Below are 19,945 nucleotides of genomic sequence, written 5' to 3'. Positions count from 1 at the left end.
AGATTAAGTACAGGTTGAAACAGACTCTATGTTGCCATTCCTAGGATAAGCTGCTCCTCAAATATCCTCACCCTTTTGCAAAATCAAACCGCAAGTCATTATAGCCCACATCTTTCAGAAGCCATCTCAGCCATTTGATGATATCTTTCCTCACAAACTCCTGTGTGTGATCTATATTTGGCACACCATCAAATAGCTTTCCAGTGCTGGGACTACCCTGTAGCAAAAACCAAAACCATCCAGCTTTATTCTATACTAGCTGAATAAAAGAATTATAACTACAGATCTTGCACTTCTTTGAAGTGGAGTTATGTTTGGTATGCATCGTCCCTCACATGCCCACCAGTATCTGATGTTACTGCTTTCTCATCCCATGGTACTGATAAACCATCATATCTGTTGTAAAAACCTCCTGCACCCCGAGTGCTTCCTACACGGTGGTTAATCACAATATCTGCCATAGCCCTTAAGCCATGAAATCTAATTGTCTGAAGCAAGCTTCGCAGTTCACTTTCATTGCCATAAGCTGAATTGAGGCAATATAAGTCCTTTGGTAGATAGCCTGAAATAACCCCCCAAAAGGAAGTAAAATTCAGCTCAAGATGCAAGTGAAGTCATTCTTTGAAGGAAACATAATGACACCTGCCTTGTGGTGCAAGAGAGTCTGATGAGGGAGGAAGCCACAGTGATGTGAATCCTGCGTCAGCAAGGGGTGCAATTATACCCTCTAAATGTCTCCACCAATTTCTGTTATGTGACTCCCAGTTAAATGCCTGTATGATCCTCACCCAATCAACATGGCATCAGGTTAGCTGCACTGTCAACCCAAGACGCAGAACATCTCAATATCCTATCATACTGACAGCAGATAACCTATCGTACTAACATTTAATTTCACTAATAAGTTCAACCTCTAAGACATTAAAAGCAAGTGTTGATCATTCCTAGAATTATACAGGAAAGTGCTTTCTTCATCACCTTGATCCAGAAATGTGGACTACAAATTTTACATTTGGTGGTCATATTTCATTCTTTAATAATCTGCAGGAACAGTCTGCAATGCATAGTCCAATCTACTGCCACTTGGTAAAAGGGTAGTATTGTGACCTATATGCATTATACGGCTAATATTTGGTGCCAAGTAAAGTGTTAGACCATGTGACACACAGTTCCCTAGCAGGATGTATGAGACCTCCATTGAGACCCAAGGATTTTAAAGGAGATGAGTATTTGACAGTAAAAGCATTCGAAAACATGAAGATGAGCCAGAAGAGTTACTCGGCTCTTTCCCTTGACTAGAGTCAAAAAGCTTCACAAGTACTACTGATTAACAATGTTATCAACATGACTTAGAAGTTGAAGCATGCTTTTCACGTTGATTTCTTTTAATAAGTTCACGTAACTGCAAAGAGGTTTTGTCATTAATTTCGTTATCAGAACATGTCTTACAACAACAATGGAATTACTATCAAATCCACATCTATCTCTGATTTTCTATCCTAGTGAGATATTTTGAGCTAATTCTCCCATACGAAGATAAGCAATTCACTCTTCTATGCCGACTACCCCCAAACTTACATCACAATGAAAGGTGGGACCTATTGCAATTTGCCTACAGCCATTTCATCATGTAGAAATCCCTACTAAGAGTTTCAAGGCTGACTTGCCAACAATCATACCCATCCCTTCAACAATTACCTCTACAATCCTTCATTTATACATCTGTTACTACGTTTACATGTGCCTTTGATGGAGCAATGGTAAAAGCAATTGACTTCCTCTATCACCCAACTATTCTATAGTACCAAGCCATATGTACCCTTTTGAATACTTGAATCAAGTGTCTTTCCTTCCATATTCAGCACTTCCCAAGAAGTGAGTCTATTGTAGTTAGAAAACCTCTCATGGCTTCTTTGTATAAACCATGGGATGCTGAAGTCTTGGGAGGAATTGGTGGTCCCCCTGAGAAATTTATATTTTGGATTAAATTGTTCTTCTTAAATTGTGTCTTTTTGTCGGTCGTCCATTTTGTATCCCTCTTTTCAGCATTGGGGGTTGACTTTATGCAGTCCTTCAGAATACTAGGAGATATCACCATTGTAAAGTCCAATAAAGAACAAAAAACCTCCTTCAAATTTGCTGATATTCTGCTGTTCAGAAAACTTTATTGTGTCTGATATTCTGCTGTTCAGAAAACTTTACATGCTTGTTCAGAAAACTTTACATGCTTGTTCAGAAAACTTTGGTAACTTTACATGCTTGTCCACAATCCTACATAATTGTCCTTCCACACTTGCATCAACTAATTTCTCATGTCTACGACCTGATTATCAATTTTCCCTTTCTATACAATGGGTGAAACTCCTAGCACAAAATTAGAGTTGCATACTTATGCCTTTGCCTGCATACTTTGCTAAACGATCCAGTGGCTGTAACTTGTTTAGTAACAATCTAAGCCCTTCTGCCTTCGTATAAAAAACCAGCTTCTCATAAAGAATGTAATGCCTGAACTTTTTGGTCGCAAATACCATCGCAAGGCACAACTTCTCCATATAGGTATAGTTAATTTTCGATATGGCCAGCTTACGACTAGCAAAGGCTATCGGATAGTACCACTTTTCCTCCAAAATTTGGGATAAACAGTAGTCAGCTGATACTAAACATGGTGGCTACTGAAAATATATAGAACATTTCGCCCCATTTAGGTCCTTTGGCAAGCTCCTACTTCACATGGTCAAAAGATACTTTGCAAGCATTACTCCATTCAAACTGACAATTAAAAGACAATAGGTTCGTTAGTGGCAACGTTCTTTCTACCATGGCATTTATGAACCTTCGATAATACCCTACCGATGACAGATTGCTATGCACTTCCTTTGGAGTACGTGGCAAACTCATGACGACTATGACCTTCATCTTTTCAAGGTCAGTCGCGATCCCCACTGAACTGACCACATGGCCTAACAATAGCCCATAAGGCACTCCAAAGACGCACTTCCGTGGGTTGAGAGCTATGCAAAATTATCTGCAACACTCAAAACACTTCCGCAAAATAATCAACTGCCTTTCTCTTGTGGTGGCTGCCCCCAGTGTGCATGTACGCATGCATACATGCATGTCTATCGGTCTGGGAGAAAAAATTGAGTGTATGTACATAAGAATGCCCGTGTGAGCAGCACCAACCATTCTAACTGTGAGAGTGCACAACAGTAGAGGAAAGATGAACATGAAGAGAGAAGGAAAGAGAGAGACTGTAATGAAAGAAGATAATAGAAGGAGAAAATCTGCACTGAACTCCAAAAGAATGCTGAATACAAAGAGGACTGATCAGTCCCTCCCTGCCCACAGCCCAATGTATCAATAAGGGCACCAGATCAAGCTAATGATGGAAGATAGCACCGGAAAACAGAGTCCTTGTACATTGGAGTGTGTTCAAACCTGCAAAGGTTGAATCTGTGAATGATTAGGCCAACTAACTGGGCCTGCTATAAATAGCCAAATAACTCAAACACTGGCCGATCTGATCAATGGGTTGCCATAAATGCTAGCCAACCAGCATATAATTAAAAAATAACCAAGAAGATACCAATCACCATCATAAATCTTGGTTGCCCCATCTTGGCCAGTGTGAACGCATCCAATCCCACTAAAGAAAAAATGCACTGAGCTGGAAAATAACCAGCCCATGTAAACACTCCTAAATCTGACTCGAAAAGAAATGCATGCTCTAGAAAGAGTTGCCTCCTCCATCAAAACATAGGATAGACCGAGTGTCAAAGCTCCTAATGTCCTAGTCTAATTCAAACTAAGACTTATAGGCAAGAGATGATAGTGCATGACACACATGATTGCTAACACCCCCTCTTAGATCTTGGATATGGCCGAAGGCCAAAGAAGATGGAATGGATCCAAGGGTGGCAAAAGAAGCGCCAATGCTGACGAAATATGTGGATGAAATCCATCGACAAAGAAGCTCCTCACGATCTTGGGAATCCCCCTCTAAAACACAAGGGGCAAGTGAAACAAGACACAACACAAACCGATCCACAAATATAAGGGAATGGATATCACACTCACCTCCCTACCATAGAGCCAAACCAGCTCACTCCGAGCCTAGGAGCTAGCAACACTACGAGTCACAACCATATCCCTAGGGTTGGCACCCCATACCACCAACCCACACCATCCTAGTGTACACATGCATCAGCCAATAGGCCAAAAGTCCAAGAGTGGTGATCATACAATGTGTACACCATCCCAATGTACACATGCATCAACCAATAGGCCAAAAGTCCAAGAGTGGTGATCACACAATGATGTACTCAATAGGGCCTTGAGCCCTATAAATAGGAGTTGGCTTTCCTAACCCCAAAGTGTCCTTAGTGCATTCGCACTAAGTTACTTCATGACCACTGTGACCAATGCCGCTAGTGCCCATCCAAATGTCCAAGGACATAGCAGCTAGAAAATCCATATCTACATCACTGATATCGTCCTCCATATCTACATCACTGATATCGTCCCCGTCTAAAAGAGATGGGGGTATGAGGGAGCCACTAGAGGAGATGGTGGAGAATGGGATGGAACCTATGGAATAGATAGTGGACAATCGAAAACGGGTGCAACAAGAGACAACTACCTCAGGTACAGCAAGAGACGATTATCTCAGAGGACCCTACACAAGGGAAGGGGAATGGAGTCTCTATAGCTCTCACTCCTACCAACTTGTCACTAAAATAGCTCGTGAAGAATAATCCTAACAAAGATGACCCACTCAGTGAAAACAACCCGAGTATTGAGTCTAATAAGGCCATGAACAAAGAGGAGAGAAAAGCCCCAATCTATCGGAAGTGGGTGTTGGGATGAGTGCACAATGGAATGCGAGACAAAAATGAAGCAAGAGCAGTGTTGAGAGTGAGAGTGAGAGAATCCCGAGCTGAGTGTACTAACAAGTCACGGTACACAAAAAATGTACTTATACGTTAGGATACAAACAACAGTGTGTTCACACCCATATAAGTTTATACACATGGAGATTAAGAGACTTTACACCCGAAGGAACTTTACACCCAACCTCCCACTTAAAGACCCGAAGTGATACCTTTAAGCTAGCCAACTCCCACTAATCAGATGCAATGCTCATGCTGAGCCTTTGCAAGACTCTTAGTGAGAATATCTACACGGTTATCTTGGGTTGTGACCCTAGTCAGTGTGACAAGACCATCATCCAAGACCTGTTGAATGAAGTGGTACCGAACATCTATGTGTTTGGTACGTGTATTAAGCATGGCATTCTTAGCCAGACATACGGCACTCTGGCTATCACAACCAAGCATTGGAGTACGTGAAGAGAGAACAAAATCCTTGACCAAACGGCCAAGCGAAATAGCTTCCTTAGAAGCTTATGTGACTGAAATACATTCAACCTCTATAGCACTCAATGCCACAATTTTCTGCAACCTTGAACACCAAGAAATAGCCCCACCAGCCAAAAAAAGGCATACCAACTGGTAGATTTTCTAGTGTCAAGATCTCCTGCCATGTCCGAATCACGAAATCCCTACAACTCTGGTGTATCCTTTCCATAGCATATACACTTCTCTTGTGTACCTTTTTAAGTATCTAAAGATACATTTCACTGCTTCCCAATGTGGCTTGCCAGGGTTAGACATAAATCTACTACCAACTCCCACTACATGAGCAATGTCAAGGCAAGTTGCAACTATGGCATACATCAAAGAGCCATAAGTTGACTATGTTTAAACCCATGGTTGAGCATGAAGATATCAAACTTTTTATACCACTATCTAGGGGTTTGTTTCATCCCATATAAGCTACATTTCAGGTTACAAACCAAATGCTCTTTCCTTGGAATAGCAAAACCTTCAAGTTATTTCATGTACAGCTCTTCATCCAAGTCACCATGAAGAAAAACAATCTTCACATCCATTTGATCCAACTCTAAATCCAAGGATGTAGTGAGAGCAAACAAAACACGGAGCGTAGTCATTTTCACCACTAGTGAAAAAACCTCCTGGAAGTCTATGTCTTCCTGTGAGAGTGCGCAACGGAAGAAGAACACAAACACAGAGGAGGAGAGAGAGACAACAGAAAATGAAGGAAGAAAATCTGCACTGACTGTAATGAATGCTGAATACAAAACTGTGGACTGATCAGCCCCTGCATGCAGCCCGAAGCGTCAGTGAGGGCACCAGATCAGGCTGATGATGATGGCAGCACCGAAGACGGAGGAAGATGACGGAGTCAGAGTGTGCACCTGCCAAAGGAGGGAAGATGATAATACAACTGACTGCCAAGTGGGAAATGGCTATAAATAGCCAAAAAAACCCAAAAATTGGCCGACCTGAAATTTGAGGCCATAAATATGTCCGACCAGCATTTAATGCTGATCTGACCAGCATTTAATGCTGGTAAAAATGCCAGGAATACTCAGAAAAATCCCGGAAAGGGTGGACAATGTCCGGCAGGTGAGGCAGGCTGAAGAATGCAGAAACTGCCCCAGGAAATGCACATAAAATCCCGACTGGAGGAGAAAATGCACTGAAATGCAATAAACTGAGTGCTCTAGAATGAGCTACCTCCTCCGTCAAAACAAGTGATAGACAAGTCAGAGCTCCTAAAGTCCTCATCTGACTCAGACTGAGGCTCACAGGCAGGAGATGACAAGGCATGACAAGCATGACTGCTAACACCCCCTCTCAGATCCTGGATGTGGTAGAAGGCCAAGGGAGAAACGGATCCTGGGGTGGCAAGAGGAATGCCAAGGTCAATGAAGTCCGTCGATGTAGACTGCTACTGAAGAAGCTCCTCACGATCCTGGGAATCCCCCTCTAAAACACTAGGGGCCAGGGAATCCACAGCCGCATCACCGAGATCGTCCCCCTCTGAAAGGGATGGGGGGTACGAGGGAACCACTCGAGGAGAAGGTGGGGGATGGGAAGGAACCTATGGAATAGAAGGTGCACAAGCGGGAACGGGTGTAGCAATAGACTGCCTCGGAGGACCCTGCATCAAAGAAGGGGAATGGAGCCTGTAAAGCCCGCTCTCCTGCCAACCTGTAGATAAGACAGCTCCTGTAAGAGAATCCTCAATAACAACGGCATGCTCGGTGAAGATCACTCGTGTGCCAAGCCTCGTAAGGCCATAAACTGAGAGGAGGGGAAGGCCCAAATCCGGAACATGTAGGGCCTGTGAAAAGGAGCTCGAAGGTCGGTCGGTAAACAAAGGCAATGTGCCAACACCACTAATAGGCACGAATAAAATGTCACCAACAGTGACTGAACCCTCTGATGGACGGAGATCCTGTAACAAATCACCTCGGGGAGTCGTATGACTCGAAGCACCACTGTCCACTAACCAAGGCTGCGCAGAAGACACTGCAGCCACGGAAGAAGGATCCGCCTCCAAAGCATGGATATGAAGGAACGCTGACTCATGGGTAACAGCTGGTGTAGAGGTAGAAGAAGGCTCCGATGTAGATCCACCCTTCGCTCCCGGACGAAGGTGAGGGTACTTCTTCCAGCATTTCTCCTCGGGATGTGTCCCTTTCCCACAGTGTGGGCACTTCGGGCTCTCTGAATCTGTGTCAAAGCCTGAAGAACTGTCCTTCTTCTTAGCCTTTGACTTCTTCTTCTTCTTCTGTCCTCCTGAACCTGCAACAAAGGCTCTAGTGGAGTCGGATCCACTAGCACTGACCTCTCTGAGTCGCTCATCATGCTCCAAGACAAACGGGGATAGCTCCTCCCATAGAAGCTTCTCATGGGTCCTCGATGTAAGAAGGCTGGTGTAGAAGACATCAAACCAAGGCGATGGCAGCTGAGTCAAAAGAATCATAGCCATATCTTCAGAAGATATCGTCCGACCGAGGGATGCAAGCTCATCCCTCATATCCTGTAATATGTTGATGTGGTCCTTCACGGAAGGACTATCATCAATAGCGAGCATCCGCAACTTCTTTTCGAGAGATATCCGGTGGGCAAACATCTTCTGTTGATAGAGAGACGCGAGCTTTCTCCACACGTCTACTGCAGTCTTCAACCTGTGAACATGAATAAGGACAGAATCCTGCAAACTCAGAAAGAGGAAAGATCTGGCTCTAGAATTAAGCCGATCCCATAAGGCTGCACGATCCATAGATGTCCCATTTGCGTGATCCACCTTAGGCCGGGGAATCCTGCAAACTCAGAAAGAGGAAAGATCTGGCTCTAGAATTAAGCCGATCCCATAAGGCTGCACGATCCATAGATGTCCCATTTGCGTGATCCACCTTAGGCTGGGGAATAGAAACAGAAACAAGCTCCCAAAGATCGAAGGAGTCCAAGATACACTCCACCTTGTAGGACCATAGAGAAAAGTTGGAGCCATCCAACCGGTCCTCTTTGGGCAGCTGAGGAAGTACGGGTACCTGTACAGGGGGTACCAAAGGCTGCATCTTCGGCCCACTGGAAGGGGATCGCCGAGATACATGAATAGAAGGGGGACAGGAAAGAGGAATAGACTCCGGACGACGGTCCTCGTGATAGAAATCACGCCTCCGTTCAGATGAGTGTCCAGACAAAAGCTCGTCATCTGAGTCATCAAAGCCCGTAAACTGATGAGAAGACATCTTCGATATCTGCAAACACCAAAACACAACAAGGGAAGGTTGTCGGTGCCGAAACACAAACACCAGAGGCTCCTGAGCTGGCCGCCTTACACAGAACGCAAGGATGATGTCAAACGCAAGTGCTAACGATGCAATCACCATAGAAAAACAGCCTCCTGCCTCAAAACGCAGCCTGGGAATAGGTCGCCAGCAGGAAAAGAGCCGCCTGAAGATGGAACAACAGCCAGAACAGCAAGGCGCAGGCTGGAGGAGTGTCGCCCAGCTGGAGGAGGGCCGCCCAGGCTGAAAACGCAAATTTGGGGATGATGCCAACAGCAAACGCAAATAGATGGACACCAAAACAGGCCGCCTTGATCAAGGAGATGGTGCTGAAGGTGACGCCTCAGCTGTTGGAGACGTCTTGACCAGCAAACGCAAGGTTGTGGGTGTCCTCCCGCGTAAAACTCAGCTCCGTGTACTCTCCTTCGGCTCTGATACCATGTGAGAGTGCGCAACGGAAGAAGAACACAAACACAGAGGAGAGAGAGACAGCAGAAAATGAAGGAAGAAAATCTGCACTGACTGTAATGAATGCTGAATACAAAACTGTGGACTGATCAGCCCCTGCATGCAGCCCGAAGCGTCAGTGAGGGCACCAGATCAGGCTGATGATGATGGCAGCACCGAAGACGGAGGAAGATGACGGAGTCGGAGTGTGCACCTGCCAAAGAAGGAGGGAAGATGATAATACAACTGACTGCCAAGTGGGAAATGGCTATAAATAGCCAAAAAACCCAAAAATTGGCCGACCTGAAATTTGAGGCCATAAATATGTCCGACCAACATTTAATGCTGATCCGACCAGCATTTAATGCTGGTAAAAATGCCAGGAATGCTCAGAAAAATCCCGGAAAAGGGTGGACAATGTCCGGCAGGTGAGGCAGGCTGAAGAATGCAGAAACTGCCCAAGGAAATGCACATAAAATCCCGACTAGAGGAGAAAATGCACTGAAATGCAATAAACTGAGTGCTCTAGAATGAGCTACCTCCTCCGTCAAAACAAGTGATAGACAAGTCAGAGCTCCTAAAGTCCTCATCTGACTCAGACTGAGGCTCACAGGCAAGAGATGACAAGGCATGACAAGCATGACTGCTAACACTTCCTTCTATGAGAGCAAACAAAACATGGAGCGTAGTCATTTTCATCACTAGTGAAAAAACCTCCTGGAAGTCTATGCTCTTAGCAACCAAACGTGCCTTGTACTTGGGCTTCCCATCAATATATTTCACCTTGTAAACCCATTTGTTAGGGATAACTTTCCTATCCTTGGGCAAAGGTACAAGATCCCATGTGTTATTCGCATACAGAGACTTCATCTCTTCCTGCATAGCAAGCTCCCACTTTCTCTTGTTTTCACATGACTATGCCTCTCTAAATGTCAGAGACTCACCTTCATCAGTCAACAAAATGCAATCCAAAGATGGCTGAAACCTCTATGGCTCCCTTCTAACACGTGTAGACCTTACCCAATGATCTGTATTGTTAGGCAATAGCCCTACATCCTCAGGTATGTGCACACCACCACCTAGTGGCTGATTTTCAGCATTTTCTTACTGTTGTAACCTGTTTTCAGCATGTTCTTCTTGCTGTCCTATTCCATTCTGTGCATCTATTTGTTGTCCATTATCTTCTACCTCTATAGGTTGCTGCTCATTTGCAACATCCAAGGGAACAGAAAATCAGCTAATGGCTACTAAATGGCTAGCTGTTCACGCTAAAATTTGACCTTCTTTTTGTCAACGTCAACCTATGTAGCATTTTTCAGCAACTTTGCCTCATTAAATACTACGTCTCGATTGCGTACCATCTTCCTGTCCTGAGAAAACCAAACTCTATAACCCATCTCTCGTTCATGTCCATATCCCATGAAGATGCCCTTGATGGATTTCATGTCTAGTTTAGTCCTCTAATTTACAAAAACATGCACAAAGGCATCACAACCAAAAACACACAAATGATCATATGAAGTAGGTTTGCCAAACCCAACCTCTTCAGGAATGCCATTTTCCAATGCACAATTGAGAGAGCGATTGCATATCAAGGCTCGCCTTGTAGTGCAAGGTTTCAAGCAAAAGCACAACAATGACTATGAAGAAACCTTCACACCTACTGCTTGGTTGACATCATTTCATCTATTGGTTACACTCGCCACTCACCATGGTTGGCCGAACTATCAGATGGACGTCAAAAGTGCCTTTTGAACAGCTATTTAGAGGAGAAAGTCTATGTGGAGAGCAACCTCCCATCTTTTCTTATGCTGACCAACCTGACCAAGTATTGTACTCACGGAAAGCTCTTTATGGACTGAAGCAAGCACCAAGGTCTTGGTACCACAGGATAGACGAGTTCTTACAAACTCATGGATACCATTCTACCTCTTATAATCCTAATCTATACATGCACACCATTAACGTGAGGGACCAGCTATATCCTGCTAGATGTTGATGATCTATTACTCATTGATTCAGATTTTAAGACCATAGAGCACACATCAAAGTATACTGAATCAAGAGCATTGAACTTTTTAACAACACCAAAGTAATAAGGAGACTTCACATGTTTTTCATATATGCAATCATTGCAAAAGTCAAGACTGGAGCCTTTTACATAAAATCTCCCTAAAGAGGAGAGAACCTGAAGGCCTTTCTAGCTCATATGGCAAAGTCTTTTGTGCCAAAGTTCACTTTAGCCACAACCAAAAACTTGCCGAATAATGCTTTACAATGCAAATAGTACAAAGTCCCCTTTTTACTGCCTTTAACAATCAGCATAGAGCCCTTGTGGACCTTCCAAGATCCACCACCAAAGGTAGTAAAATATCCTCTTGCATCAAGCTGCCCAACTAACAATAGACTTTTCTTTATGTCAAGTACATATTTGACATCCTTTAAAATCAACTCTTGGCTGTTTTCAAGAGCCAAGTGAATGGTACTTACACCCTCTATCTCACATGCATAATTGTTGCCCAAGTAAACCTTGTCTAGGCAACCTGCAATGTATTCAAAAAATGACTCCAAAGAGGGAGTAACATGAAAAGAGGCACCGCTGTCCACTATTCATGATTGGGACAGCCCATCATGAGCTGAAAGTAAGGCATCAATCACCTCCCTTTTGGTGATGTGCATATCACCTACTGCTGCCATAACATCTACATTATTGCACGAGGCTACAACAAGTCTCTGTCCAGTGTCAAAGAGCTCTTCAATGACCACACTAGATGCAACACTTGCTGTTGCAACTTCTTTTGAGGGAGAGTTGTCATCATATTTCTTGTCATCCTTCTTTTTCTTTCCTTGTTTCTTTCTTTCTTGCTATTTATTGTAGTACTGACAATGGGGCTTTTTATGCCCGGCAATACTAATAGCAAGTAATGTCCTGTTGTTTGCTCTTGCTTTTAATCCTGCATTACCCCTCTTTTTTGACTTGCCTCTAAGATGATAGACTGAATCACTGCTTTCTCCACTGGACTTTCTTCCCCTAACACCATCAAAGGTTAAAGCAAGGTTGTTGCTTAGTGAAACAACCAAAGATTCCCAGCTATCAAGCAAAGTCATCAACAAGAAAATAGCCTTCAATTTATCATTGAAGGGCCGCAAACATGAGTCTTGCAACTGACTCAAAATCCCTGTGAAAGCACTCAAATGCTGCGATATTGGCTTAGACTTATCCAACTCCATATTCATAAGCTTGCGCATAAGATGCACTTGATTTACTAGAGTTGTATTTTCATAAGTGTCCATCAACTTTTTCCATATGGCATAAGCTATATCAAGACGCTTAATGTTTGTAAGTACATCATCAGATACAATCATTTTAATGTATGCAATGGCCTTCTTGTTGAGTCTAGCCCAATCCTCATCAGTCATAGCTGCAGGTTTGATTTCCAAGAGAGTATCGTAGTAGTCCTTGAGAAACAAAATGCCTTGCATCCTGTCCTTCCACAAATCAAAGCTAGTGCCATCAAACCTCTTGATTCCAAGAAGGGATTTAGCATCACTGCTGCTAGAAGCATTAGTGGCTGTTGTTCAACAAAGTGCCAAGTACCAATGCTGTATTTTATGACAGTAAATATTAGGCTGAATATTCAGCTAATTTCAGCCCAAAATTTCAAGAGCTAAGAGCAAAATTTGATCCAAATACATGTACAGCAGTAGAAAGGATGACTTTCATCAATATATCTAAGGTTTCAGCATACAATCAATGCATACACCACTACAAGGTGACTCCCACTTCAGCAATATCACCAAAAATACATTTGCAACAATCCTAGATCTGCAAATGATCATTAAGACTATTGCACCATGAATATTTAGCAATATATCAACTCAATAGGAGCTACCTAACATGTGTACTGCATACATATGTGCCCAAAAGCATTCTGATACACAAAAACACCAAAATTCTCGCAATTTCTTCAAAATCTCACAAGTGCGAGATAATAAACTCGAATTTCACTATTCACAGCACCAAGATTGCTCTAACAATGTCTCCAATGTGCATTTTACACATCAATTTTACCAAAATTCACAAATTTCAGCAAAAACCCCAAATTTCCATTGACCAATCTGCCCCAATTGCATTAATACATGTTAGCGTAAAACAAGCAAATTTTGCAAAAGCTCCAAATTTCTAAGGTCCAAATGTGCACCAATGTCAGTAAATTTGGCTCAACTGAGTAAAATTTGACTAATACATGACAAGCCCGAAAATTTTCAAGGCCAATGTGCACAATTTCTGCAATTTCCAGGTCCAATGTCACTATTATGCATGGACAACATCAAATTTGGGAAAACCCCCAGATTTTCGGGCATAAATTTGCACAAATATGAGAACTTTGCTTATACGTGTGAATCCCCATTAGTTAAAAGGGAAACTAATTGCAGAAATTAATTAAAAATCTGACAAAAAGAAGCTGCTGAAACGTGATGTCGTTGACTTGCCTACATTTTGCTTGCTATCGCGTGGTCTCCGCCAGGCCATCGCCTACCTACGATTGACTATCACAGGCCAAAAAAGTTATTGCTTGCTCACACCTCACCTATCGCAGCTCATGTCTGATCTGCCTAGTCAAAAATTGACCTATCGACTGCATCCACTAGTTAGCCTGGTCAAAACGACCTATCACCTACCTCGCTTGGTCACAACTGACCTATTGACGGCCTCGCCTAGTACACGTGTTTGAAAAATGACAATCCGACCTATATGAGCCGAAAACGAGCTTGAAGTATTGGCAAACTGTCGCCTGCCTCAAGAAGCATGCACACCTTTGCTGCATCTCTGATACCAGTTTGTTGAGATGAGTGCACAATGGAATGCGAGACAAAAATGGAGCAAGAGCATTGTTGAGAGTGAGAGAGAATCCCAAGATAAGTCTACCAGCGAGTCACCGTACACAAAGAATAAAGTGTATTTATATATTAGGGTACAAATAAGGGTGTATTCACACCTGTATAAGTTTGTACACACAAAGATTAAGGGACTTTACACCCCCAACAGTGGGTGCATCAATGGAAGCGTAGAAGACTATTGTAATAGACTACATATCACCAAAAAGGAGAAACTAAAGAAAACTACAAAGAAAAACTCAGAAGAATGTTGAAGAAATGGAATCCATATACTAAACATGAGACAATTATATACAACAATGAGTCATTGGCTATGTAAGCACTACCACCAGCTCCCTCTCTCCAACAAGACCTACTCTGGAAGACTCCAAGTGAACGAATCACTGAGGAGAAGGAAGCCCAAATAAATAGATATAAAATAATGCCCAAAATAAATCAAGTTGGCTAGCATCATTATGGCCCAAAAATAAAGTCTGCCAACAAAAAAAGCCTAAAAATAAGCACCAAAAAATGCCTAATATAAGCTCCTATGCCCAACCCACAAATACACATGCATAAACTCACTCCATGAGCTAGCCAATCTAGCACATGGAGGACATCCAAAACCAAACTCAATGGACAGCCAAGCAATAGCGGCAAAATGCCAACACCACTAATAGGCACCGAATAAATATCACCAACAATGACTATGCCCTCTGATGAATGAAGATCCTACAACAAATCTCCTCGAGGAGACATATGGCACAAAGCATCACTACCAATAAGCGAAGGCCTCTCTAAAACCAATGAAGAAGGCTCCTCCATCTCATGGATGAAGTAACACAAACTCGTGTGTAACAGTGGGTGTAGAAGTAGAGGAGAGCTCAAATGTTTTAGCTCCATCCTTCCCTCCTAGATGAAGGTAAGGGTACTTCCTCCAACACTTCTCCTTGAAATTGATGCCCTTCCCATAGTGTGGGCATTTAGGCTTCTCTCAATCTATGTTAGAGCCCAAAGAAGACTCTGAATATTTAACTTGCTTCTTCTTCTTGTTCTTGGCCTTCTTGTCCTTTGTGTTGCCCCCTCCCAAAACTACAATAAAAGCCTTAGTAAGACTAGATCCTATCAAAATAACATGTATCCTCTCATACCGTGTCAAAATAAGCAACAATGCAGAGAGACAATAGGGTTTGGGGGAGTAACACACAATGTGTACGGAAAACACTGAGAGAAGATAAACTTAGAAACACAAGAACATAATGATGATGCATTGGATCATACTATGAAAAGAAAAGTTGATACAACGCAACTAAAGCTCAAAAGATAACTGTATTGTCCTATCTAAATCAGACGGCAGCACCTGTGGGAAATCTAAATAGTGAATGGAGCAAAACGCAATCCTTCGAGCAATGGGCTATCGAAGTAATGACTCGAAGATGAAGGACAGCTGTCAAGGAGAGAACCGCATTCCTCTGATGCTATCGGAGATGTGGAAGATTATCACCAGCCGTCAAGGGAGTGATCCATAGTCCTCTGATGCCAAGGAGTGACCTGGATAGCAAAACCCAAATCCCAAAAGGGTCGGAGCTGTCAAACGCATGGAGAGAAGCCCAAATGCTAACACCATGTGGATATTAATAACACCAAATGATGGAAGATGAGCCGAGCCACAAAAACGTAGGTCTCAACAACCTTTGTGATGATAGACAAGTGATGGCAGGTGATGGAGGAGAAGCCAAGCTGCAAAAACACAAGTCCTAGTAGCCCCTGTGATAGGGAGTGATGCCAGGTGATGGAGGAGCCAAGCTGCAAAAATGCAAGTTCCATCAGCCCCTGTGATAAACGAGTGACGCCAAGTGACAGAGGAGGAGTCAGGCTGCAAAAATGTAGGTCCCAACAACCCCTATGATGGATGAGTGATGAGATCACTGACACTCCATGATGAAGACTGTCACCAGAGGCTAAGATATTGATGCCAAGCTAGAGATGATGACGCCTGGCAAGGAGAAGATCTCCACAATGAAAAACGCATGTGAAGGTGGAGCCTAATGGAAAAGGATGCTGACGCCAAGCAGATGATGGCGACGCCAGGTGAAAGATGCTCCAAACACAAAGCCTAATGATAGAACAAGGCACCAAAAGCAAAAGAGAAAGGGTGAAGGCAGCCACAAGCCACGAGCCACAATGTCCCCTTGAAGGTGTGTGAGGGCAGTGAAAGGGGCTGGTGAGAGAAGAAAAGTGGTGGTGGCGACCGAAGAAGGTGGTCAAGAATGACTGAAGAGAGAGAGGTAGTAATGAATGAAATGACTGCCTATTTATAGGCATAAGCTGTCAAGGGTGACACACCACTATGTGGGTGCCCACTGAAAAAGTGAACAAAATATGGACACCAGTCCTTTTGGGACTGTCAGTGCAAAACCCTAAATAAAGTGTGTAAACTAAAGAAGTGGTTTCTCAACAGATCCACTAGTATCAATCTCTTTGAGTCACTCCCATACTTGGGAGATGACAATTGAGCAATGAGAATCATCACCATGTTCTCTGATGAGATCGTCCTATTAAGGAATGCAAGCTCATCCCACATGTCCTCAGTCTTGTCGATGTGATCCTACATAGAGGGGGAATCATCAACAAAAAGCATCCGAAGTTTCTTCTCTATGGTGATATGGTGGGCAAGTGTCTTCTCATGGTAGAGATAAAAAAAAAGCTTCATCCATGCCTCTATTGCAATCTAAAGCTTGCACACATACACAATGACACAATCCTGCAGACTATAAAGAGAAAAGATCGCACTCTAGGATTGAGCCGATCCCAAAAGACTACTTTGGTAGAACCAGTGTGAGGATCCTCCACTGGACATGGAATTGGGGTGATAACAAACTCCCACAAATCTAAGGTGTCAAGGATACACTCCACTTTGCAGGGCCAAAGGGAGTAGTTCACACCATTAAGTCAATCTTCTTTAGGGAGAGAAGGAAGCACAAGCACTTGAACACAGGGAGCCATCATAGCCATGGGAGGACATGTAGTACGGGCCCTATGAGAGACATATAGAGAAGTAGGGGAGAAGAAGGGAGCTCTGATCTTCACAATCTATCAGAGCGAGAACAAGGCTCTAAATATCAATCTTCATGATGCTCCAATTAATGTGTGACTGCCTATCGACATAAGACTGAACAATCTCTGCATCAAAGTCATCAAAAGCATCGAACCAATGGTAATCCATAACTCTTCAAGAGTTAGGTAGGCAGACCAAACATAGGAAAAATCAGCTACATCCTGCAATGAGAAGTTGTACATGCCTTGCACACTTCGTAGAAGGCCCGAAGCAGATTTTTTGCAACAAATCTGCTCCAGACAGCAAGCTGTGTTGTCTTTTCATCATAGAACCTCCGCATCCTTACTTTTGTGATGATACCATGTGAGTGTGCAATAGAAGAGGAAACACGAGCATAGAGAGAAGGAAAGAGAAAGATTGCAATGAAAGAAGAGAATGATAGGAGAAGGTCTACAATGAACTCCAAAAGAATGCTAAATATAAAGAGGACTAATCAGTCCCTGCATGCAGCCCAAGGCATCAATCAGGGCACTGGATCAAGATGATGATGCAAGGCAGCACTAGAAGATAGAAAAGTGTCCCTATACATTGGAGTGTGCTGAAACCTGCAAAGGATGAATCTGTGAATGATCAGTCAACTAACTGGGCTTGCTATAAATAGCCAAATAACCAAGGGCCAAACACTAGCCAACGTAATCAATGGAATGCCGTAAGTGCTGGCTGACCAGAATATAATAATAAAATAATCAATAAAATCAAGATCGCCATCATAAATGCTAGTCACCCCATCCTAGCCAGTATGAACACAGTCCAGTCTCAGTGAAAAAGAAATGCATTGAGCTGGAAAACAACCATCCAGTGTGGGTACTCCTAAATCTGACTGAAAAGGAAATGCATATGCTAGAAAGAGCTAACTCCCCCATCAAAACACATGAGGGACTGAGTGTCAAAGCTCCTAATGTCCCCAACTAACTCAAACTAAGGCTCACAAAGCAGGAGATGATTGTGCATGACACAAGTGACTATTAGCAGTGACCAACCTTCAAGGGAGTTAAAGGACAATAGAAACTTCAATTTACAAACATAATTAAAGTAAACAATAAATCAGCAAGCATAATTCTAAAAGTGGAGCTAGAATGCTCCCACAGTGGCATGATGACACCTATTGGCCCCAATAAATATTGGAATCTCTCACGGTATTTCATTAGATTAACAAGAGGAATGGTTGTCTAGAGTAGAAATAACTGATATACAGCTGGTTATGGTTCTAGGCTTCAAGATTTGTGAATGGCCATTAGGTCAAGTACCATCTATAGCAATCCAGATAGCATATCTAGCAAACAACCCCAAAAACGCAACAACAAACCAATCAATAATCCTACCCCAAATCCACATAGCAAGCTCTCCAAAACATATCCAGCTTTGTCTCCTTGGCTCTGTCCATTGTTCCTCTCACAAACTAAGACAATTTTCATGATAGAACCATCCAAAAAGCTCTCAGAAGAAGAGAAAGCTGAGAATGAAGAAAGAAGTCACCTCTGATCTGATCCAAATTACCATTTAATGTCAAAGAACAAGACACACAATCAAATGCTTTTGAAAAACAGTAATAAATGATGTCCACCATGTCTCAATACTGCCATATTGATCCTAAATGCATATGTTTTTTATCATGAACATCTACCAACCATCCACCGTGTTGCCCTTGCATTTAAAAACAGCAACAAAATGCTGTCCACTATATCTCAATGCTGCCATGTTAAATGCCAGAAAGCAAGGAGGGAGATGACAACATGGAGGCAAAGCAAAAAAAACGAGCTGGCTGTGCTGCTGGGCAGAGGTGGCAGAGCAGAAGGCAGGGCGGTGGGTCTAGACAAAGCTCAGGCAGGTCACCATGTGCTTGAGTAAGTTCTCTGATTTGTTTATTGCATCTTATGAAGAAGTTTGTGTTTATGAGGAAGAAGATCTTCAAATTGTCCTAAAAGGAGCTAAGTAGATTTGTCAAAGGTTGAAAAATGAAAGTTTTTTTTCCCTATTTTAATATTAGAGATTCGCAGTTTCAAATGTTCTGGCTCATTTGTTAAGTCACGTTCTTAGGCTGCAAGGCCTTGACTTTGTAGTGTGCCGTGTCAATCAACCACAATGAAATGGTCATCATGCTCAAAGTTAGGGACACCACAGTTCAGATGTCTTAATAATTACTAAGTGAGAAATGTTGTGTCAATTCCCATTTCACATTTTGGTAACACTGTCCTGAGAATGGGGCAAATCTTGAGCCCTCTACTATATCATTCACACAAAACAAGGTAGTCTCTACTTCACAAGACAAGCCTCTCTCCCTCAACAAAGCACAGCCACCCTGGCACTCCACTCTCTATAAATATTTTTCCCATACCTCCCAATCCATCCCATTCAATCCATTCCTCAAGCTCCCCAAGTGCCTCCTATTCCATCTACTCCACCCACCCCTACTTCACCATCAAGCATGATCAAACCCCATTTGTACAAGCATATAAGTAGGCCCTTCGCATTCATAGCACAAAAATTTTCCGATGACTTTACTAAGCCCTCCTCATTGTTTCATATTGTTGTGTGGCAGTACCAGGTGTGCTCCTTTTATACAAGTCACGCATGTGTGAGATCACTCCTCCCTCTTCACTTTCAAAGACTTTTTTTGCGTGAGATGAGCATCTAGTCAAGTTTTTCACTTTTTTCAAAACTTGTCAAGCCATACGACGTGTTAGATGAAAAATGAGTTGCTTAGACAATTTTATAAATAGTCTAATCTGAGAGTTTCTTCACATAACGAATTCTCACGTTAAAATATGTCGCCAGTATACACATGAGTTTTAGAGATTTCATCTCAACACCTAGCAAATGGAACTTTCGATTTCTCC

General features: G+C 42.8%; 1 protein-coding gene across 3 annotated transcripts in view; it reads right to left on the bottom strand.

Annotated features, from left to right (window-relative positions):
- Positions 1–19,945, bottom strand: part of AMY2 (alpha-amylase-like 2) — a 45,884-nt gene that overhangs the window by 2,182 nt on the left and 23,757 nt on the right. For all 3 annotated transcript variants that reach the window (XM_087694492.1, XM_087694493.1, XM_087694491.1), the window contains exons 3-5: positions 647–773; positions 336–562; positions 72–217 (exon numbers count right to left, since the gene is read on the bottom strand). In XM_087694492.1, the coding sequence (XP_087550618.1) occupies positions 72–217; positions 336–562; positions 647–773 (500 nt within the window). The remainder of the gene's footprint in view (positions 1–71; positions 218–335; positions 563–646; positions 774–19,945) is intronic.

The sequence above is a fragment of the Lygodium microphyllum genome, chromosome 15 (assembly GCF_053477565.2).
Source record: "Lygodium microphyllum isolate KBCC chromosome 15, Lygodium_microphyllum_v1.1.10, whole genome shotgun sequence".
NCBI lineage: Eukaryota > Viridiplantae > Streptophyta > Polypodiopsida > Schizaeales > Lygodiaceae > Lygodium > Lygodium microphyllum.
Note: the sequence above shows the minus strand (reverse complement) of the source record. Positions and strands in the feature narration are given on the sequence as shown.